General features: G+C 48.9%; 1 protein-coding gene across 1 annotated transcript; it reads right to left on the bottom strand.

The window, feature by feature from the left end:
* Positions 1 to 3,215: 3,215 nt before the first annotated feature.
* NEURL1B (neuralized E3 ubiquitin protein ligase 1B) lies at positions 3,216 to 13,221 on the bottom strand. Its single transcript, XM_026858540.1, is given in 6 exon segments — positions 3,216 to 7,163; positions 7,951 to 8,076; positions 9,035 to 9,742; positions 12,553 to 13,126; positions 13,128 to 13,172; positions 13,174 to 13,221. Coding segments are annotated over 6 exon segments (1,746 nt in total). The 3' UTR covers positions 3,216 to 6,918.
* Between the last annotated feature and the right edge of the window lie 9,858 nt (positions 13,222 to 23,079).

Below are 23,079 nucleotides of genomic sequence, written 5' to 3'. Positions count from 1 at the left end.
TCACAAGGCTCAATCACCCTATCAGCCAAAGATCAACCTCTCGCATCCCTGAGGCCAGGACTTTTGGCAAGGGGGGGCATCACCATGGCTTGGGGCAGAAGAGCCGAGCATTGGGGAGGTCCCATGGCTTGGCACATCCCTGGCAGGCTGCAGGCCCCTGCTGCACCCTGCTCCTCCTCACAGGCTCTCAAAGCCTGTTTGTTTGTCTGCGTCTCGCTATATTATGTAAGTGCATATAAATCTACATTACTGTGGGCGGGTGGGGTGGGTCAGCGGAAGATAGATGTAGCTGTGTAAATGCCGTATCTATACTTTCACCATTAGGGGATTGATATTTTTTTTTAATTTGGTGGGTTTTATGGGTCTTTTTCGTGGGAGGTTTTTTGTTTTCTTTTTTTAAGAAATAAAAAGAAACTGCTTGACTGGTTTCAAGCACCCTTGTGAACCCATGTCTGGCTGGTGTATGTCTGGGGCACTGCACAGCAGCTGGCCTGGCCAGTGTGCTGCTCTCCTGCCCGGTGTGGTGGCAGCTCTGCCCCAGGAGCAGGTTAAGGGTCTGGCACGTGATGCTTGTCGCTGCACCAGTGGTACCAGCAAGGAACCCTGAGCCACTGAGCTGCACTCCTGCATGCTGCAGTGGAGCCATCCCCAGGTAAAACATTTCTCTGTCCTCAGGGGTGGTGCTGTGTTGCCCGGCTTCACAGGGGCTTGCGGCAAGGGCTTCTGGCTGCGGCACCCATTGCAATGGGGCTGGGCCAGGTTGCCATGCTCACACTTACGGTTCCTGGCCATGAGTAGCCCAGGTCCTCCAATGCTGCTGTGCCCCAGTTAATCTCCTGGGTATCCCATGCTGACACACTGCAGGAATAGGTTTCGAGTGTGAGTACATGTGTAGTGTCTGCGCTGCTCTGGTACGGGGGTGGGGGGGGTGGCAGTTTCCTTGTGCAGCTGTGGCTGGGGGAGCTGCTGCCATACCAACAGCCCCATGTTGGGGTTTAGCCTGGTCACCGCTTTGCACTGTGTGTACCCCAGTGCTCATGAGAAGGAGAAATGTCTTTGTTAGGTTAAACAGTGCTCAGCAAAGCTTTCTTTTTCTTCCCATCCTATGACCTGGTAGGTAGAGAAGCATTGCACAGGTGACCCTCCCAGCCTTTCATCGGTCAATGTGCCATCCCTTCACTCAGCCATGGCTGTGCTCCCCCCACACACAGTGGTGCTTGGGAGCTGTGAGGGTCATGGAGACCCTGACAGCTCCCTGGGTCTTGCCTTTATGCCTAAGCCTGTATGGGTGTCTCAAGAAATGGGGCAGTGCAAAGTGTAGCAGTTGTGCTACCTTGAGCTCAAGCCATCAGGTTGAGCCTGATGATTTTGGGGGAAGTGCAGAGAGAGAGAGTGCCCATCCTGAAAGACTCTTGGGGGTGCAGGCTGACTGGGAAATGGGGCTACGTTAATTGAAAAGGCTCAGGCAAAAGTGGGGATTGGACACCACCACCACACACACCCCAGATGCTTTCTGGCAGAGGGCTGTGGTGTGGACATGCAGTGCTTGGTAAGGGGTAAGCAAGAAGGGGGAAAAAAGACATGCAAGAGCATCTGCCACTGGCCTGGCTCACTGTCTGCCAGGCTGGGACACGTAAGTCTTGTCCACTCTTACCCTGCCATAACCCACCTAGTCCACGTGGATCCCGTACAGGACTGCAAGGACCACATGCAGGTCTGTGCAGGTAACAGCCCAGTGCCTGCCATGTTGCACGTAGCATTGGGGCCCATCTTGCGTCCTGCTGACAGCTGGTGTTCACTCACCCACTTGCAGCACGTGCCTTGTGCCAGGAGAGCACCTGCCTGCCCGGGCTCCGTGCAGACCTTGTACATCAGCAGCCTGGCACGCAGCACCCACCCTGATGCTGCTGCTTGTCATCCAGCTGCAGATAAGTGTGCCAGGGAGAAATTCAGGGCCTGTGACATAACCTGGAGTATTGCACCAGCATGGCCACACCAGGCCCGTCCCACCTCAGGCAGCTCCTTGCAGCTGGCAAGGTGTGACACCACGTCCCTGTGGGCATGCCGCTGCTGGTGCTGAGCAGTGCCAGCTGCTGCCCAATCTCCAGCACTTGTGTGGCTGCGTCATGAGCGGAGCTGACAGAGCACTAATGAGTTGGGTTTCAGCCATGGGAGGCTCGGTTTGGGTTGGTACTCATGTCATGGCACCCAGGCTGGGAGAGAGGAGGAGAGCGGCAGGGGGCTGCGCGTGCAGGTGATGTGAGAGGGCAGTGGTCCTCAGTGGTCTCCCGGGGCTTGGGCCAGCAGTGGCTGGAAGAGGATATCACGCTAATGCCAAATGTGATGCAAAGTCACTTCGTGGCCTGCAACCGGCAGCATTAGTCTGTTGGCAGCTCACAAGGATCATCTCTCTGGATAAAGTGGGGCAGCAGAGTTTATAAAAAGGCATTCTTGGCATAAATGGCCATTGTCAGGCTCCTTCGCCACCTGTGGCTTGTGAGGGTTTCCGTGCAAATGCTTAACTACAGCCATGTTCTTGCCAGGGCAGAGTTATGAATGAATTCTTCCACTCCGCTTTAAACCACATCTGAGGCTGCTTGACTGGTATCTGGCTTCAGCGGGCCACATTTTGGGATATAAACAGTTTACAGAGAAGCCTTCTGTTGGCCTCTGCTTGTGAAATAAAGAGCCAGACACTGCTACAAAGCAAAAAAAAAAATCCGGAAAAAAAAAAAATCTTCACTCCTGCCCATGTCTGCATCACTGCCTCCCTAGGCCAGCTGGCACAGTGCCCAGGCTGTCACAACCCCAGTGTGGGCACAAGAGCAGGGCCAGGCTGGAAGCTGCCTTGCTTGATACAGTGCAGGATGGATGAGGAATCTGGGGCACTTGGAGAGGGCATCTGCCACATGAACTCCCCTGCATCTGTAACCCTGAAATACACCACTTTTACTGCAGTGGCCAGACAAACTTTCAAGGGTTTGCAAGGTTAAAGGAGCCAGGAATCCCCCCTACCCTGCCCATCAAGGGACTGAGCAGCCACTGTGCAAGTGACCTCCCAGAAGCAAAGCAAAGCTCATGCAAGGCATTTAAAGTGCCTAACGATTTTTTTTGAAGCAGAGGTGCCCTGCCTCTAGGTATTAGTAATGCCACACTTTGGAAATAAAGTATTTGCTCACCCTTCAGGTCAAACACTTTTAAACGTCCAGGAGCACTCTTTACAAGCCGAAGTTTTATTTGTTTCATAAACAAGTAAAATTATATTAATGTAAAACAGATAAATGGACAAAAGTAAAACACACAGCACTGAACACAACGCTATAGAGCACTGACATGTAGAAGTGCAGTTCCCTCCCTCGTGCGATGCCCTCCCCCTCCCCGCGGTCCCCCAAGTGATTTGCTTGAAAAGCCTAATACAGAGGTCCAAAATCTGATTCAGCTTGAACATGATGTACAGGTCACAGTATTGAATCATAAAGGTAACGATAAGAGAGTAACTGTCTTGGAAAGGGGGTAGGTAAAAGAATTCCCCTATCTCTTCTTTTTCTTTCTTTATTCCTTTTTTTGAAATTTTAAAACAAATAGGTTAGGAGGAGAGGGGGGAAAATCCATGGAAATAAACACTTTTTCACTCCAATATATATATATAAAAAAAGCAAGACTCTCAGTGAACACAAAATTCTATAAAACTACCATTGATCTGTGTAATTTTCTCCCCCATTTTTTTTTCTTTTTTAAAAGTTGCTTTAAAAAGGATAAAAAGTGCACAGACACCCTTATAAGGCACAAACAGATCTTCTGTACAAATCATATATCATCGGACTGTTTAAAAAAAATAGCAATACAAGTACTAACAATTAAATCTGTAAGAGGCTACCTTTTCCTGGAAATCTTTTTTTTAAAATAGGTCTATTTTTGAAAGTTCCTGTTGCTCTCAGATAAGCGAGGTGACACATCCACTGCTCTCACATCTTATTCACTGCACAGCCACAGTCTGGCCACTAACCGAGCTGGCCACTTTGCTGGCCCTGCTGCATGCTGCCCTCTGGAAACTGGTCTCAGCTGCTACAGCAAAAATTCAACCTGTGCAATGTGTCCTGAACAGCTCGGACACAGCCTGGGGTGGAGTCGGTATTTCTCCTTGATGGCTTAAAAAAACGCCGAACAGAGCTACACCAAAAAAGAAAACCCACCCCAGGCATGCAATTAGCCCCACTCATTGAGGACCTGAGGTGTCAAGTCAAGCAAATGGGCTCTGCTCTGCTCGTGCACGTAGCTGTGTGCAGCCACCGAACGGGACCGGCACCCCTGAACCCGGGACAGCAGCCCCAGGGATGGCCACTGCTGCTTGCTAGCCCAGACCTGATGCAAGCGAGCATCGCTCGCTGCGGATTCAGCTTTCCTTGAATTCCTTCCTCATCAAGCAAAGGCCTCCCACTGCAGCCTGTTCACCAGGCAGGCGCTAACCCACCTGCCCTTTCATCCCCTGCTCACATCCTTTGCCGTCATCGTGCTCCTAGTGCTGCGCCCACTGACCGCAGCCAGACCCTGATCTGCAAGCGCGGGACTGGGGAGGTCTCTGTGAAGCAATGCCTACAGTCCCCGGAGGGAGGGCAGCCTGGAGGTCTGGGCAAGGCTCCAGCTGCTGGAAAGCTGCCCTCGCTGACTCCTTTGCAAAGGTGTAAGTGAACTTGTGCTGCAGTCGCAGTGCTGGTGGCTCTGCTGAGGGCTGAGCACGCTCGGCAGTGGCAGAGCCAGTAGCATGAGCATGATTCAAAAAGGGCTCTGCAAAGCCAGCAGGCTCTTGTGCCGCTGCAGCAGGGCAATGGGCGAAAGATCTCACTCTACAGCAGCCTCTCATTTACACACTTAATTAAAATGTTAATTAGCTCTTCAAGGAAAAAAAAAAGTTTTCTCCATGCTCTGTGAGCTGGCAGCCACAGCCCGCTGCGGGAGGAGGACAAGCTGCTCCCCCAGGTATGCTCTCCCTGATGGCAGAGCGGGGCTGGGATGGGGCTGAGAGCTGGTTGGTGACCAAGTGCAGCACTGCCAGCACCGCCAGCCCCCCTGGGCAGCGGCACGGCAACAGATGGCAGGGCACCCACCGCTACCGGCGCCTCAGAGGAGAGAGTGAATGGCGAGGCAAGGTGACAGACACTGACAACGTCAGGCTGCCCCTCTGTGCCCAGAAGCCCTGAAATGTACAGGGGTTGCTATTCTTTTTTTTTCTTATTTGGACTAAAATGTGGTAATTGCACCTTTCTGAAGAGAGACATTCTTGCCCACTTGGTGGCACATGGTCACTGAGCTAAAATTACACCAGCCCCTCTCTCATCCTCCTATCTGCATCCTGTCTCTTCCCCAATTTGCAAACCTGGACCAGATGGAAACCGGCCAGGCTGAAGGACTGGATAGGAGCCATGCAAGTGGGCAGAGGACGGAGAATGGGGGGCAGCTCCTGTGGGAGCAGTGGGGAGGAGAACACCAAGCTCCTCACACCAGCCCCAGGGCTGCATGCTCAGATGCTGCCTAGCTCATCCAGATTGCTGCTGCTTGTAGCTGTCTAATTTCACAGCTGAAACCCATATACCTTTTAAGTCCCAACATTTAACAGCCCCAGAGCCTTTTTCTTTCCTCCTCCCAAGTAAAGCCAAGTAAAATAAATCCCTATTCATCTCAACAAGTTCTCATCTACTGTTGGGACTCAATGTCTGGGCAGCTGGGAGCTTGTGCTGAGAAATCTGGAAAGGCAGGAGAAAGCACATACACAGTCCCCAGAAAAAAAGGTGAGCCTGCTGGGACCGAGTTGGAAATTAATTTCTCACCACAGGCTCCAAAAAGTCCCTGTGGTGGGGTGGGAGGAAGGCTGAGCCCTGCTGCGGTGCTGGCTGCAGGGGAAGGGCTGGGGGAGGCAAGCCAGGCAGGACGGTATGAAACGGCAGCTGTGCTGCCTGCGAAGAGGAGCAGAGTAAAATGCAGGCGTGTGTGCCTGGAGGTGACAAACACCATCACTGCAGATGGTGGTAGCCCTGTGCTTTTTCTAAGCCAGGATTGCAGTGTGCCCACCTAAACGCCCCTCCCATCCACAGGCTGCAATTTATGGCTTCAGCAGCCAGACACAGAACAGTGCCTGAACAGCCCATCGCTGCTGCCCGCTGCTTCATTGCTGCTGCTGCAGCAGTTGGGGTTGGCTGGGGCTCTGAGCGGGCTCGTGCTCCTCACTGCTACCCCGTGGCTGCTCCCTGGGTCTCAGCCTCCCTGGCCAAGTCCCTGCTCTGCCACAGAAAGTAAAAGCTGCTTTAGGTTAAGTCCAGACCAGGTTCTCCATGTGCCCCAGAAACATGTTCAGGGGGGCAAAACTCAAAGAAGTGAGAATCTGGCTGTGCTACTATTTTGGCCTTAGCTAGTTCCCTTTACACGGATGAACGTGACATTTCCAGATCAGTTTTATCTACTTTGAATCCTCCCACTGGGCCTTGTCCTAATTTTGTTCCACCACAGCACAAGTGCCCGGCAGCAGCCCAGAGCTGTTGGGGTTCTGGGGTTGGGAAGCCCAGTGGCACCCGGCACTGACCAAGTGGCAACCTCCCCTTCCCAGCCCGCACCACAGCAAGCCTCCTTCAGAGGATGAGGAGGTAAAAAAAGAGCCTTTGCACGGGAAATTTCTCATTTGCAGCTGGGTCGGGTCCAGACCGCAATTCCCTGGATTTGCCCATGGGCACACCGAAGCTGTGCCTTTGGGCCCCATATGATCCTCAGCTCAATTTTATCCCTGAATTGTGCCCTACCAGTCAAATAAGGAAACACAGATAACGAGCCACTTGATAACGACTGACCAGCACGATAACCCATAAGCAGGGACGGAAAGGCATGGTTACTGCTAGCGGCGTTCCCCCTTCCTACAGCCCGAGCCGGGCGCTAAGGGCGGTATATTTTAATAACATCTTTGATGACCCGTCGGCAGATTGGGCAGCAGGCATTGAGTTGCTTCTTCAGCTTAAGACCACAGGTGTTGCAGAGGCACATGTGTCCGCAGGTGTAGATCACTGTGTCCACCTCATTGTCAAAACAGACGGTGCATTCCCCATTCTTGCTGCTTGATGGCTCTGGAGGGGGGAAAACGGGAGAGATGGGGGGGCTCAGGGGAGAGCTGGGAGCAGTCACTGTGAAGGAGGAAGAAGGAACAAGGTCATTTAGTCACCAGGATGGTACAGATCTGACAACATACAACATGCACGCCCTCAAGTCAATTTTTTAAGGCTCTTCCTTAGTCATTGCCTGGTTTGTTTGGCCAAATAAATCCCAGTGTATTCTTACTGGTAGGACAGGTACAGCTCTGGGCAGAGCCTGTTGTCCCTTTTCTACAGATGGGGCAAAGCATGGCTTGCCTGGGCTTCCCCAAGCAGGGCTGTGATTTTGCACATCCATTTCATGGTGTGAGTGCTCCATGCAGGGCGTCTCGCTGGCCACGCTGTGCAGCTGTGGCACAGTGTAACAGCGGTGTGTGCCAGGGATGGTACTGGGCAGGGCACCCAGGGCTGTCTGCCTGAGACCCAAACACCAGCACATGAGCATTTCCATGGGCATCCCTCCAGCACTAGAGCCGTGGCAGCGCAGAATGCAGCAGTCTGGGTGGTGTAAGACACCCAGACATGATACCACAACCCCCCCTCTATTGAACCACTGCTGCTGCAGCAAGGGCAGCCCCACATGGACCACTTCCATTAGACAGACTGACAAAGTGGGAAGCAACATACAGCTCTTCTACAGAATGTGAAAAGCTTCCTATCACTTGGTGTTTTCTTCCAATTCTTCCTGTTGGCCTCACAGGAGATGTACCATCTCCCCCCGAACCGTGCCGCACTGTCTTGCACAGCATCGTCTCTCAGCCCAGGTTCCTGTCTTGGCACAGCCGGCAGAGCCACGTGCCGAGGGCTGGGCTCTCCTTACCGAGCGATGACTCTGAAGCAGACGATGACCTGTTGACACTGAAGGCCATGTCCGAGTCGCTGTCGTACTGCGAGCCGCCGGGGGATCCTGAGGGAGAGACGGTCACTGGGCTGGACTGCACAGTGCCTGCAAACACAGGAGAGAGCTGAGCCTGCCGCGGGGCCGACGGACATCCAAACCCCAGGTAAATGTCCCTCAACCCAGTGAGCTGCTCCCATCCCATGTGCACAACCTGCTTTAGGAGAAAGCCCAGCTGCTGAGTTAAGTGCTGCCCCTCAGTAACGACACAGGTGCATGATTTTGGATGTGACCTCCAGAGCCTGGACCTCACTATGACACTACAATTTCTGTTCAGTGCTTCACTGCAGTGAGCTCCAGGTTATCTGACAGCCATCACCTGGGGTGTAAAGTCACTTCCCCATGGTTCCAATCTCTCCAGCAGCAGCCGCCTCAAGCTATCACTGTTAGGTCAGGGGCAGCAGGGAAAGGACATTGCTTTAAATGAGAAAAACCTGCTTTACAAAGTCATCAACATCTGCTTCTCTGACAGAATCATAAATAAGAGGAAAGGAGAAGCACTGTAACTGGTCACCAGCAACAGATCAAAAGTGACATCTGATACCCAAGCTGTGGCAGTGCTTGGGGAGTGATTACTGTCCGTCAGCAAAACGCATGCTTAAACCAGAGCTGTGCTCACAAAAAATCATTGCCCTTACCAAGGCAGGAGTTTACACCTGTTGGTTGGAATAGTGGGTTTATAAAGAATCCCTTTTAAAAGCAAACCCTCTAAAACCCAGTTGTCCCCTCCACAGGCATCCCTGCCTCCCTACCTGCTGCTTACTTTGTCTCTCAAGTCTCATCATTTTCTGGGGGACTTATATAGGCTGCATACATCTATGTGACAGCTACCATGTCTTGCTCACTCTTGTTTGCAAACACAAGGTGAGATCAGGAGCTGCTTACTCACATCGGTGACTGCCTGCTAAAGGCAACACTGCGAATGCAAACCCATAACTCTTGTTCTCGCCCAGGAAATGCCACCAGCCAGGTGCTCCCCATTATAATTTCTTTTGGCTGCACTTACCCAATATTTTGAGCTGGTTGATTACACCGTGGATTGTAAAAAACACCCAGAGAGACTGTGAGGTGTCCACACACATTAGCATTCCTCGGCTGGCTCCGTTCACCCCATGGTGCACCTCTCCATTCGGCAAGACCATGAAACTGAGAATGTCACCACTGTTAAGGACTGGGAACGCTCGGTAAACCACCCAGTACTCCTTGCGGTCCAAGAGAAAGTCTGGATCTGCTGGGAGCTCATTTGTCCTTAAAGTACTCGGATCACAAGAAGTGATGCCAAATGAAAGGGCCCCATAGTATGGCAACCCAAGATGTCCTACTTCCACAAAGAGGCTTTCACCGATGTGTAAAGGCCGGTCAGAAAACACCAAAGTCCTATTGCTTTCTTGCCAGTTGGTGCATGCAACCATCCGGTCCTGAGAAAAGGTGATGTCAGGTCCGCGGGTGGGGTGGAATCGCAGGTCTGTGTCCAGAAAGGCCGGGACCCCCTGGGCACGCTGCCGTCGGTTTGGGCAACAGGGGATGATGTGGTTGTCTGTCGCAAGTCCTGGTACCCGACTTAGGTTTAGGTTTGCAATTTTGGCCACCACTTGGTTATTCTCCAGTTCGTTGTTATTGAAGTTGGCTGAATCATGGTTGCTTTGTGGAAGGCAAGTGCTGAGACGGGCAGTGCTGAGACGAGCAGTGGTCATGGTCTCTGCAAACATGCTATCTGTGAGACAAACCCAGTGATAAGGGACATTAGTCAAGATACAATTGCCTGCTTTTATGGTTACAATTGTTATTATTCCAGACTATAGATTATCTGAATTCTGTTCCTCTGAATGGAAAAACAATGGAAAAATTAGCTTCAGGTCAACCACTAATGAACAGCTAGTGGTGGAGAGTCGTATGTGGAGCAGGCAGCAGGCAAAGAAGAAGCTGCATGTTAGCACTAGCTGAGGAAAAACAAGTGTTATGAAGCACCCATGTAATCTGGGAGCTCCTTGCACTGGTGAACTGCGAAAAACTGTAAACCAGTGCAGTCCTACAGCCTTCTCAGTAGTGGGGTCAAATAGCTTTGAGGTTGCTCTGTAGAAGAAGGAAACTTCTCAATATCTTGTTGTCCAAAGGTCTTGTGCAAGCCAAATCCACAAAACGGTGATGGGTGAAGGGCAACAAGCATGACTGTCTATTCTTTTCACACTCCTTGTCATAGCCTTACAGCTGTGAGGTGTCTGGGCACAGGTGTGTCCAAGAGAGGTTATTTTCAAGACTCATATCTCAGGTGTGTTCACACTACTGCAGAGATTTTTCATTAAGTGCTTGTCACAAAAGCTACTTGCTGCAGGCGTTACAAAGATTTTTACAGTAGAGTTATTTTCCCCTTTCACAGCAAAGGGAAAGTCAGGATGCTGACCCTTAATTAATTTCCCAGATTTTCACCTTGGCCATGCCAGGCTGGGGGGAGATTTAAAGGTGTGGGGAAGTTTGGGAGTACCCTTCCTTCTACACCCAGCACTGCCCAGGGCGGCTTGGACACTTCACTCTGGAGGTAAGGCATCAACCAGCTGAGCAAAGTCAAAGCACATGGAAGTTAAGAGCATGCATGAATGAAACAGACTCCTGGTCCTCCCAAAGATGGAGAGGGTAGAAGCATCCCTGCACCAACGCTGCCTGCTCCTTGGAGGAGAAAATCACCAGACTTTTACCAAAGAAGAGAGAACACTCAAATCCATCCAGCAGCTGTAAAGCAGAGGCTGCTTTCACTCAGAAGCCCATGCAGGACAGGACATGGCTGTAGGCTGATGGCTGGACCAGTTGCTTCTCGCAAGCACAGGGTATCTGGCAAGAAACGCTCCCACACAGGAGTAAGACACATCTAAGTTTCATGATGCTGAAAGATGCATTTTGTACATCTCTATTTCAGCTATATTTGACAGCTTTCATGACTTGCAAAATTTTGAGAGGAAGAGACAGAGAGACAAACGTGTCCACTGCAACACCACCACATCTGTAGCAAGGAAGCTGGGTCCTCTGGTGCCCCAGAAGGATGAGCACCACCCTAATTCCTGGGGCAGTTTGTGCAGCTTGGTACTTTGATCCAAAAAAAGAATCAGAGTACAGGTGATCTCAGGCTGAGTATTTCACCCTACACACTTGGATGCTGCAGGCAGCACTAGAGGATGGGGGCCAGAAATAAGCTGCATTTTCTTTTTCTAGCTATAATTTGATGAGGAAGAAGGACTGCTCTTGTGAAGCAGCTGCGCTGGCCAATACAACAAACACTCCCTCACCTCTGTGATGAGCACCAGAGGCTGGAGTGTGTCACAATTGCAATTACAGAATAAGCTACTGGTCAGGTTTAATTACACATCTGAGGCAGAGCAGGCAGTGCAGGCAAAGTGTTGTTTATATGTAGCCTTCTCACTTGTAAAATAATTGGTACCATTTGGAAGAATATGTACTGAAGCTGCCTGCCCACTGGACTAACCATTTCACAGCTTATCACTGGTGTCTGGTTGGTATGAGGATGGAGGCACCATCCCCTCGAGCAGGTGCAGCTTAGTTTGGCTGTTAAAACTGAATCATCTCCTAGGAGCCTCTGGAAAAGGACAACACTTGTATTTTAAAAAGATTCCCTGTGGTGTAGGCCAGTTCAAAACACTCCATCTAACATGGAATTAATTTGAGATTTCAATACTGTAAAAGTCACAGAAGTCATTCCATGGCAATCGGCTTGGTTTGCTAATGGAAACAAATTCATCCCCTCTTGCAGCCCTCCCCAAGGATGATGCTCGTAAAACAGCCAGGCACCACCTGAATACAGCGATCTGCTTAGGGTGAGGGGAGATGTGGCGCGCAGTGGCAAGGAGCCCAAAGCACACAGGAGCTCATGCTACTCTTCAGCTGGCCATCTGCATTCTGTGCTGCAGTCAGTGCTTTGTAGACATGCAGTGATGCCCGTGTGTAAGGGAAGGATAAGTCTGGTTACGTCTGCAAGCACAGCTTGTTAAACTGCAGGCCTAGATGGGGACCAAGACCAGGAGTTGAGAGAGGGGCTGGGGAAGGGCACCAGAAAACTCTTGGGGAATGGGTGGTAGTTTTCCAGTGGACTGGCAGTAACTGGTAGCTGTGAAAGAACAGGGTAATCCAGAACTGGTCACCTTTGTCTCTTCAGTCCCTGGGACCTTGCTGTAAAGCAGCACCATGTTCTTCCTCACCATAGCAGCACATCTAGCTCATAAAAATCAGGGTAAAGTTAAATGTAATTATTTCCATTTATGCCTTCACATGGCTGCTATAATGCACAGCCTTAGGACTTTCCATCACTGACATCTCTGAAATATATTGCTTTCTGGATCCCCACTGCTGGCAAAAGAAAAATGGTTAATTCCTCGAGGTACAATTTCAGAGTGAATTAGTTTTCTTAAGTGTCCTATGGAAATGACCAGCCAGATACATCATGCATCTTTTCTACACGATTATGCCTCTGTGGAAAGAACAACCAGAAGAGCAAGCCACAGGCCAAAACACACTTACCTAGTATTTGCACTTCATGGGTAATTCCATAGACATCTATGAGTGCCCAGAGGGGACCAGAAACTTTAATACCACAGTGAAACAATATTGGCTCCTCATCATTAATACTGTAGAAGACTCTCCCATGACGGTCAACCCAGAAGGCCAAGATATTGTCTCTCACGGCAAACCTCTCTGGCAAAGCTTTGGCCCAGTATCCAGGTCGGGTCACTAGGTCCGGACAGGCGTACTTTGGTATCTCGTCAGAGCTCATCTGCGATGGGTCATGAATGGTGAAGCCGAAGCGCAGGGCCCCACTCCAGCCGTGGTGCACAGCCACCAGTTTCAGCCTGACTTTCTCGTAGAGGTGGATGGGCCGGTTGGTGAAGGTGACCCCGTTGCAGAAACTGTTCCTCCGCGTGGCCTTGCGGGAGTGAGCATCCAGCCGCACGTTCTTGCCTTTGGCTTGGGAGTGGAAACGCGGTGGCTCCGTGATAGTGAGGACCGAGCGTCTCTCATGGCTGCTGTTGGGCAAACTGTAGTAGGGACGGCTGGAGACGGAGCGGGTCTGGTGGCTTGTGTCTGCAAAAAAGGAGAACCAGTGGCTCCGTCAGAAGTGCTTGACCTGAGCCATATATATGTTAGCTCAGCCTGGGCATCTGCAACTGGCTTGCCCCCTGTGCTTTGCATTATTCTCTAGGAACTGCACTATTTTATCTTAAACTGTTGTGCTTGGCCACACTCTGCTCTTTGTTGCACCAATTTGGCCCTCAGCTTTATGCAAATGTGAGGTAAATGTAGCTCTTGGAGCAGAGGTTAGGCAACTTCCCTTCTACGCCCTGCAAAGCTGGATGAAAACGAACATCCCTTTGTTCCTATCAGATGCATCCTATTGCACTTGGAAAGGCCTAACACTTGTGACTGTGGCTCTGAGTTTCCTATTTACAATGCATGTGCTGTTACATCACCAGCTGGTGGCCAGAGTCACACCATCTCTGAGAATTGTGGCTGTTAAGATCAGAGGTGCCCAAGATGAACATGGATGCAGGATACTAATTTTAGTGGGACATTCAGCCACTGGCTTCTCTGTCCCTTAATTTTCTAATGATAAACAGGAGCTTTTGAACAACACAAATAAACCCAAGACTCCAGTTTAGCAGCCAGAGCATCACCTCTGCATCACCAGACTGTTCTTCCAAATATTTTAACCCAGCCCCTGGTTCAGATATCAGATGCAACTGGCACATTAAGGAACATTTCATCTCGCAAAGCCTTGCCTTTATGCAGAACCTCCCATTTGAGCTCAAAGCACTTTAGAAATGATGATTGTTTTCAGCTTCACAGCACCACAGATGGCACAGAAATCCTGCCATCCTCGTTTTACAGATGGGAGAAGGAGAATTTATGGGTGAGATCTTGCAGCATTTAAAGTCAATAGCAATTTCGAGACCAATTTCAAGAAAAGCAGATTTGAGGCCTAAAGTGAAGTTCACACAAGCATGAAGTAGAAATGAAAAAAGCTCAACTTTTAATCTTAAGCCTTAGCTATAAGTCCCCTGAGGCAGGGACAATCTCTTTTACATATCCCTGAATACATGGCGTCTTGCTCCAGGACCGGGGCTCCCATGACCACCACCACCACCGTGGTGTCATAGGCCCTTTGATCTCCCTGTTTCCTACCCACTCCACCTTTCCTTCTCTTTACACCTGGCTTTATAGATTTTTAGAGCAAAAATGGAAGGCATCCTGGGTGCTCAAAGTCATCCTTTTAAATATAAAACTGCATCACACGCACACATTTATTTTGAAATATTTTGCCAAGTTTAAAGCTTTAGAAGCTGCCTGCCTGGCCCTTCCTTCAAGCTGCTTCCTCCCTGTCTGCAACCTCTGGCTTTGCTTTGTGACAAGGGAGGGATTTTCTGATGCTTTCCTCTCATGGAAAGACACGCCAGAAGATGCTGGGAGCTCAGCTGGGGAAGCTGTCAGGAGAGCTGGAGTTGTGAGACCTTTATTTGCAAGCAAAACCATACCAGGTAGGGCAGCGAGAGGCTGGAACTTGCATTTGCATCTAAACTAACTGAGGCTCTAAGCAACCACTGCCTTTGTGACTGTGAGAGAGGAGGGGTTGCAGGCAAGATCTGAACACAGGATTAGCCTGTGAAATCAGGCATCTGCAACAGGAGTCAAAGAGCTACAAAGGCAAAAAGCTCCTGTTTGCATCAAGACAAAAAGGGCAATCCTAAATCATGACAGGCAAGCGCAGTGGCTAAATAAAAGGTCTTTTGTATCTCTTCATTTGTACTGCACGTGACAATCGCTGCACAGCACAAGGTAATGGTTAATCCTATCATACACTACTGTAAATAAATACATCCTTGCTCTTACAACCAGTGGGGGGTTTGCCATTTCCATGCCAAGGCCATGAAGGCAGAGTCCCAAGGGAGATGGGGAGCAGGGAAGCCCCCCCTGGGTGTTAAATCCCCTCGGGACAGTCCCCCTGCCCAGCACACCGCCTCCACTCACAGCAGCACTGCAGGCCAGGCTTCCCCACAGGCTCTTCCAGTTCAGGAGGGGGTTCCCTGGGTATGTGGGGTCAGCCATGGTCATGCTTGCAGGAGGTATGGGTATTTCTCTTGGGTATTTCCAGGAGAAATCTCATTTCCTGCCTCCTAAAGAGCTGAAATGCAGAAGATGGCTGCTCACAGCACAGACCCACCCGTGGCTCATGTGGGTGCTGCTCCACGTGTCTGCCTGCAAATACTCCCGACAAATGATGCTGCTGCTGCAGAGGAAATGTGGTTTGGGGTTTCCTTAGCAGAGAGAGGCATGGGTGCATGAACTCAGCCAGCACACAGCGCTGGGTGAGTGATCCTGAGCAGTGAGGGGTGAATCCTCTCCTGGCTATACTTTCCCACACCAGCTCCCCATTTTCCATCTGGATTCACCGGAGCCTTTGTGCCATTCAGCTGGGATGTGGGTTAAGCAAAGCCACGGATGGGTGCTGCCAGCACAGTCTCCAAGAGGCTCCTCTGGGACCCAGTGGGCTCAGTGCTGCTCTTTAGCATCACACCCCACTTTGCTGGGCAACAGCCTCCCCATGTAGAGAAGCCCTCATTTTATAATCCATCAAGCTGCATTTTTTTCTAGAATAGTTAAAACAACTCCCCTGTGAAAGCAAGTGCCCTGGCCTCAATGTTCCCGTGTTGGCCAGGAGAAGGAAGGAGGGAAGAGAGCTTTTGTTCTCCTCTCCACTATCACAAGAATCCCCTACTTTCCACTCCCTGGGCAGCACCAGCCTTCCTCCCACATCAACCTGCCAGAGAAAAGACACGTGTAAAGACTGAGCGCAGCAGGACACACTCCCCCCATGGCTCCTGGGCAGGTACTTCTCACGCTGCTTTTGGAGAGTGTGGAGAACTGAGGCAGGAGTGACAGTGACAGCAACACAACTGATGGAAGAGCAATGACATGGGCACCGACTTCAAATGCAGCTCTGGGTCCACCCTGCCAGAGAGGAACTTGGGCCGGGGTTTGGTGCTTTTTTTGTTGTTTTTTTAAAAACAGGAAAGCATATTGTGGCTAAACAATAGGAAAATCTCCAGAAGGAAATGAATGGATAATTTATTTATAACGTCGTTCCCCCCTCACATGAACACCTGCTAGTTGCCACCAGGACTAAAACCTGACATAACCCAAGGCAAGGGAGGCAGAGCTTTCCCACTGAAACATGCCTGAAGCGGAGCTGGGGCATGTGCTTTACCCATTATGTACTGACGGGGACTAGCAAGTTCAACAGGATGTTTGTGACTTTGAATTAATTGCCCTAATTTGTGGCTCAGTTTCCATAGTTTGGATCACATTTCAGTCCCTCTGCTATGTCTCCAAACCCCCTCCTCTCCTCTCAGTGGGACAAGGACAGCCAAGCTTGTGGCAGAAATGCCACCTTACCCAAGGGTGCCTGATTCTGTGACAGGCAGCTAAGAGCTACGCCAACTCTTTTTGTCATCTATGAGATTCCTATAACGCTCTGAGCAAGTAATTTCTTCTTTTTATGCCTCACTTCCCTGCCTAAGAGAGAGTAATAGTATTCTTCTACCTCGCAGGAAGCTAAAAGGATTAAAAAATGTAAGGTTCTTAAATACTTCAAATCCCTGAGCCCTGTAAGCATGTCAGCAGGCTGGCTAGATCATCAAATGGGACACGAAGCCACTGGGTCCCCCTGGGTGATGTCTTGAGCTCTCATCCAGTATTTTGCTTCTTTTCATTCCAGAGTTTTCCATTTTTCATCCCTACTCTCACCAACTGCAAACATGATGCTCACATCATGAGTCCCTCAAATGCACAAGTGGGGCTTTAGCAAATGTGAAGCCAGGAAAAGGGAAGAAAAAGCTGAACTGAAGGATTAAGAATGGTGTAGGGCTCCTCACTGAAACCTGCAAAAGAAACCCTTTTGGCAAGGCAGCATTTCCATCCACGTCCTTATGGTGTCACACAGGCGGCACTGAAACAGGTTTGGTTTATGGGGGCCCATGCTCTTAACTGAAAGCAGCTATCACATATCTGAAACTTCACCTACTTTCCTAAAGGCCAGCACATTTATTTCTTAGGTTATGCTGACCTTTGGAGAGGTATTTTAACAAACATGCACTTTGCATTTCAAAAAGGTACAGCAGGCATAGCCTGGACAAATTCCACATCTTTATCATGGTTCCAGTTCTAAAAATAAACATTTTTTTCACCCATTTATTCACAGCATCAGGTTTGCTGTGGCACTGTAATCCCACTGACAGCAGCAGACAAAATTCAGAACAAGAGCCCTCTCTAAGGCTGCTGCTCTCCAAGGCGCTGGACGGAGGAGGCAGCTTAGCTGGGGAGTTGACCTTAAGCCAGATTGATCCTGTCTTCACTTGCCCGGACAAGCCAGGCAGGAATAATACCACAGAAAGCTCTAAAATGAGGGAGAAGAGAATAACATTCAAGGAGACCAGAGCTACAGCAGAGAGCTATGGCGAGGAGGGCAGCCTGACAGTCAGAGGAAGAGGAGGAGGAGAGCACTGCCTTCCCAATGTGCCAGGGTAAATCCACAGTCTGTATTAACTCTGCAACTGCTGCATCAAAAGACATTCCCTGGGTCCCACAGGCCTTTCCTGAGGAACCCCTCCAAGTAAATCCATGACAAAAGATACACAGGATCACAAAGCAAGCAAATGACGGAGCAGCCAGGTGCCAAACAGGGATGCATACTGGATAAAGCAAGGATGTCAAGGGAACAGAAATTTCTGGGACCACTGCCCTGTGGGTGAACAGCTCACAGGAGACACAGCTCATCAGCATGCAGCTGGAGTGTGGTCTCCCCATGCTGTTCAGAGAAAAGGCTGAAAGGTAGCAGCATCCAGCCTGAAATCTATCTATGAACACTTGCTGCACGGGCAAAAGGGAATCCACCTAACACGCCCGTGTCTTATCTTTATGGCTGCTGCTTTATCTGTAACACTAGAACTTTTTCCTATTACAGTAGATAGTTAGGTCACTGCTGCAGCAACAACCCTGTTGAACATTAAACAAGGTGTCTGGAGAGAGGGGTCAAGTGGCTTTTGCTTTGAAATAGGAAAATCCCAACAGGTGGGAACAATGAGGTCAAGTTTACTGCATGATCGCAAGCTCACAGGGACAACCCTCACGGACTGAAAGTCAATCAGTGTGGTCCAGTAATAGCACGGTCCTCACCACGCTCGTCCCACTGCATCTTTCCTGCTGGAGATGCTGCAGCCTCCTGCGGGCGCGCGGGCTGGAGCCTTGTCGGAGGCTGGAAGAAGCAGGCTAGGCTGTTACTGCAGATAACAAACGTTAACAGTAACATGAAACAGGATTCTGCTCCAACGCGATCTTATCTTCTGTGAACAAGAGATAAAAATCTGTTCACATATAAATTTAGTGCACTGCCTAGACTTTTTTTTTTTTTTTTTTAAATACAGAAAATGTGTTGGGGAGCTCTGCGGGAAGCACTGGTGTCGCCTATTCCATGCTCACAGTGTGAATTTGTAAAGTTAGGCTACCAAATTCATTATAAGGCTGCTACAAAAAATTGGCCTCATTTCTGAACATCCTGCTGGCTCAGACACTGGAAAACTCAACTTGACAATTAATAAATATACCCCATCTAAATTCCTGGGGTTTGCATAACCAGTCCAGAGCCCTGCTTTGATGTAAAGGTCTCCTTGCCTGATCCTCTAACCTGAGACCAATTTCCAAGGAGTTAAAAAAACCCACACGGTTCACTTGCAACAGAGTGATACTGAAATTGAGGCGTTAAGGGAAGTAGTGAATTGCAGGAAATGTGACATTTTTGAAGAGACTAATTTGGGAAGGAAGGGAGGAAGAAAGACAGTTTTTCCTTTAAAAGAAGGTGCGTTATGGCGCTGAAGTAACTCTTGATGCAAATATCTAATGGACATATAACATTTTCCATTGCAGAACAGTCCAGAAAAATCCCTGGCAGAGAATGGGGATTGACTTCAGCTCGCAAAATCAAGTTGTGCCTGTCTCCATGAGGATTTTCAAGTGAAAAAACCCTCTTGGTTCTGTGGCTAATGCTTGAAACCAAATATTTTATGGGGGATTTAAACAAAATGCTAAAATTCATTTTTTCTAGGCAGAGGCTAATGACGCGTTTATTCTGGTCTTCTAGGCGTTCCTCCATGCAAGCAGAGAAGTATTTGCCAACAGCATTAGGCAAAATCCTTTTGTTCTGATCTTTTTTCTCAAATCAGCAAACAGAGGCAATTCCAGCAGGACCTTGCAGTATTTTCCAAGATGCGCCATCCCCTGCCTCCTGTCATGTTCTCAGGAAACAAACTCCTACATTGCTTCTCTTTCAAATTAAGCCCTTTCCTTGTAGTGGGGAGCTCATATGAACACAAAGTTCACAAAAGTTCAACCACATCGTTTAAAAAAATGCTTGCCTTGAGAGGAAAGCCAACACCAGGCCTTAGCTCTCCTGGTTAACTGAACCTCACATCATGACACCAGCATCGGAGCCAAAAGATAGCAAGTACAGATGAAAAACCAATGTCTCTCTCCATGATCGACCAGCTGGCTTGAAGCAGAAAATAAACCATGACAGAAGGCCTGCTCCAAGGATGAAAAGTACTGATAGCAAATCTTCCACGACCTAGAAGTGATCACAGAGCCCCAAAGACTGGGGAGAGCCAACACTCTCCCAGATCAGGCAGGAATATTCTCCCAACCCACTTCCAGACCTTCTGCTTGACTTTGCTTTTTGGTGGTAAAGGAAATCAAACTTGACACAAAGAAAGCCAGTGCATGACTTTGATAGTGTGGCATTTTCAGAGCAAAGCAGGGAGCCCTGAGCTATAAACCAATATGGTCTTGTGGATCAGGCTGTAGAAGCAGGGTCTGCTATCAAAAAATCTACTGCTGGGTCTGCAAGTATAGGTAAATCCACCTACACTCATGTCTGTCTCCCTGCTCCCCCATCTCTCTCTTGTTGTGCCTCACTGCATGCGTGCACAAATTTTGCTGCAAAGTTGGCCCCATATTTATTACAGGCTTTTAGTTCTCCTGCATATAAATAGCACTAAGAATACACAGAAGCCAGCGATTAAGCATGGAAAAAAAAATCTTCTCTCCCCCGTATTATTAGCGAATCTGGGTCAATGAGTCTGCAACTCTAGTCACAAATTCTTAGACGTGGTTAATGAGAGACAGAGCAACACCAAACAGGAGAGGGATGAAGAAAAGGCAGGGTTCATGCCATAATCCTTGCTCAAGTCTTGCGGTGAGAGCGATGAAAGCAGCTGCATGATAGATGAGGAGCCTTGGAAATGGCACAGTTTATTGCAATCCATTATATGGCCTCGAAACCCAAGTCCACTGGCTCGTGTCAGTCAGAAGGCCATGCTCACGAGCCAAAGAGCTTTGAAAGATGTCAGGGATTTGAAAGTCATAAAATATGGGATGCAAAACTACATGAAACTTTTGACTACTGGCTAAAGATAAAACCAGCTTGTCAAAAATAATCAGTCAGCCACCCTTACTATAGCTCTTACTGGGAATTTTTGGACTACGTTCTCACTAATATGCTGCATATGCAATGCGCATGATTTCATACACCAGGAGAGCAAATCTGTGCCTCTTACTTGATGTATTATGTTTTTGCAAAATTGTTACCTTCTTTATAAAGTTAAGTTTAACTTGGGGAGAGCAGAGGGCTGCTCAGCTCAGTTTATCTTCTAGTCCTAAACTCAAGAGTCCACAGCACAGTTTTGGGAGGTGATCAAAAGCAATGAAAAGTAAGCAGTTGACATCTGTTTAAGCAACTCCACAAATGGTTTCTGAGGACTGCTAGGTTGGGAGACTAAATATTTTCCAAATCTAAATGCTCAGCTTGTTGGTCAGTGATTAAAATGTGTTTTATTATTTTCACTGTTTTCTAGAAACAGACAATAAAGTGTACCATAAAGCAGAGAGCCCTAAAAGATGTAACACTTCAGGTTGGAAAGACTGGTCTGGAGGAATGAACTCAGCTGAAGACCCAAAGATGGAAGGAAAGACCAGAGATGTAGATGAAAACCCTCGTGTTCTCTGGGGCAGTTGGGTTCTGCCTTGATTTACTAAATTCATACAGAAATGGGGTGCAATTTCCATGTATTTACAATGCTTTTTTTTTTTTGGAATGGCTGTTACTTCGAGCAGGTCTGAAGCCCACTGCCATCTTCTGATGCATCAATTTCATTAAACAAAGTACACCATGCTCACTGCAAGTCAAACCCAGCTTAGAAGGCCAACATCCAAGGAGCCCATTTTAACAGTTGCTTTGCTGTTATGTCAAGCACCATTTTCCTTGTGCACTCCCTTCTCCCCCAGCCTGACTCAAGGACAGTCCCACAGTACATATGACAGGGCACCTTTTTCTCTAACGACTGCTGCAGTCATTAGAGGAGAAGAATTTTGTTGTCAGTGGCCTCAGCGCTTTACAGCATGGCTCAAATATGGATTTTCATGGCATAAAGACATAGAGATATTCCTAATTTTACAGGATATTGTGTCACTGAGGTCTGGCTCAGAGAACCCTTCCTCTTCCTTCCTGCTCCAGGCCAGCAGCGTTCACTGCTGCAGCAGAGACCCCAGATACAGCCTAAGAGCAACCCAAGAGACCCCAAACCCTGCTGTAGTAGTGACTGCTGCTGGTCCCTCGAGGCTTGAGGCCACCACGTGGCTCTTGCTTTGAGGCAGGGAGGGACCCCCGTGGTTGTGTGTGGGAAAGCCAATGCCTGCTCCTAATTAATCACACTGCACAGAAAAGATCCTAGCTAGAGAATTTTTCACAGATTAAAAACAGATCTGAGTTGGTCTCCTTGTCCCCAATTCCTCTCCATTCATTAATTCTTCCCTTCCAAGATAACTTTTCTCCTACAGACAGTATAAACAGCTCAGAGCTGTTTTTCAGAGCCATGCTTTATGTTTAAAAAGCACTGTTCTGAACCAGTGTTTTCCTTTTCCAATCACAGCTGTGATTTGTTGAAGAGTTACAAGAATGTGTGAGTGGTGTAATCACTGACATTGAAATGGTCCATGCCCTCACCCTCTCCCCTCGCCGCCAGAGGAGCCCATAACGACCATTAATGCAAACAGACTCCCTGTTTCCACTGAACCTCTTTTCTTCTGACCAGCTGTACCAAGTCATCTGCACTGGGGATTTATAAATAGTGACCATGTCATTCCAATGTTAATGGCTTTTAATGAAATTGGAGAATGAAATACATTCCCTTTTAATATATCCTCAGAGCAGCAATTTTATTCTATCCCATGGTTTCAATACAGGGCTCATGGAAAGAGTGCTGGAGCTTGGCACATCCTTCCCACAGCCCATCAATATGTCACTTCCAGCACAGACAGGAACAAAGAGGGAAAGAATTTTGTTGTCTCCCTGATGCAGGAAATCCACCCATCCCCTACAGACAGGCAGCGTCACAGCATTGCCCAGGAGAGCAGCTTGTGAAACAGGGAAAAAAAAAAAAGATTTGAGAAGTAATGGCGGTCATTCAGCCTCACCATCAGTGCATTGTTCTTGGAAAACACCCGAAAAGCCAGCATTTACGTTATCTTCATCCCTCTGAATTCGGACTGTATGCAATTTATACTTATGCCCTTCCCACCTCCAAAAAGCATGTTTGGAGAAAGGCCAGTGCACAAGATGTGCTGCCAGAGCCCTCCCGGGCCTGCATGTGCACCGCGCCGAACCACAGGCGACAGGTGGGATGTGTGATGCTCGAGCCGAGAAGCGTGATGAGCTGAGCACGTTTTCCACACTCAGTAAAACACAAGAAAACTTTCCTGTAAGCACAAGAGATGTCCAGGGCCAGGACTACAAAGGAAGAAAAGCTGCAGATAAAGGGCAAGATCAGCACTCAGAGCGATGCTACAGGCACAGAAAGGAAAGCCTGGCCATTCATTTCTGCCTTCAACTTTTTCCAAGAAAACCTTATGATAAAAGGAACAAACCTGCTGTTTTTCTTTGCCTCAAAT

Source organism: Athene cunicularia (genome assembly GCF_003259725.1).
Source record: "Athene cunicularia isolate RWA chromosome 13 unlocalized genomic scaffold, athCun1 chr13_part1, whole genome shotgun sequence".
Classification (NCBI taxonomy): Eukaryota; Metazoa; Chordata; class Aves; order Strigiformes; family Strigidae; genus Athene; species Athene cunicularia.
Note: the sequence above shows the minus strand (reverse complement) of the source record. Positions and strands in the feature narration are given on the sequence as shown.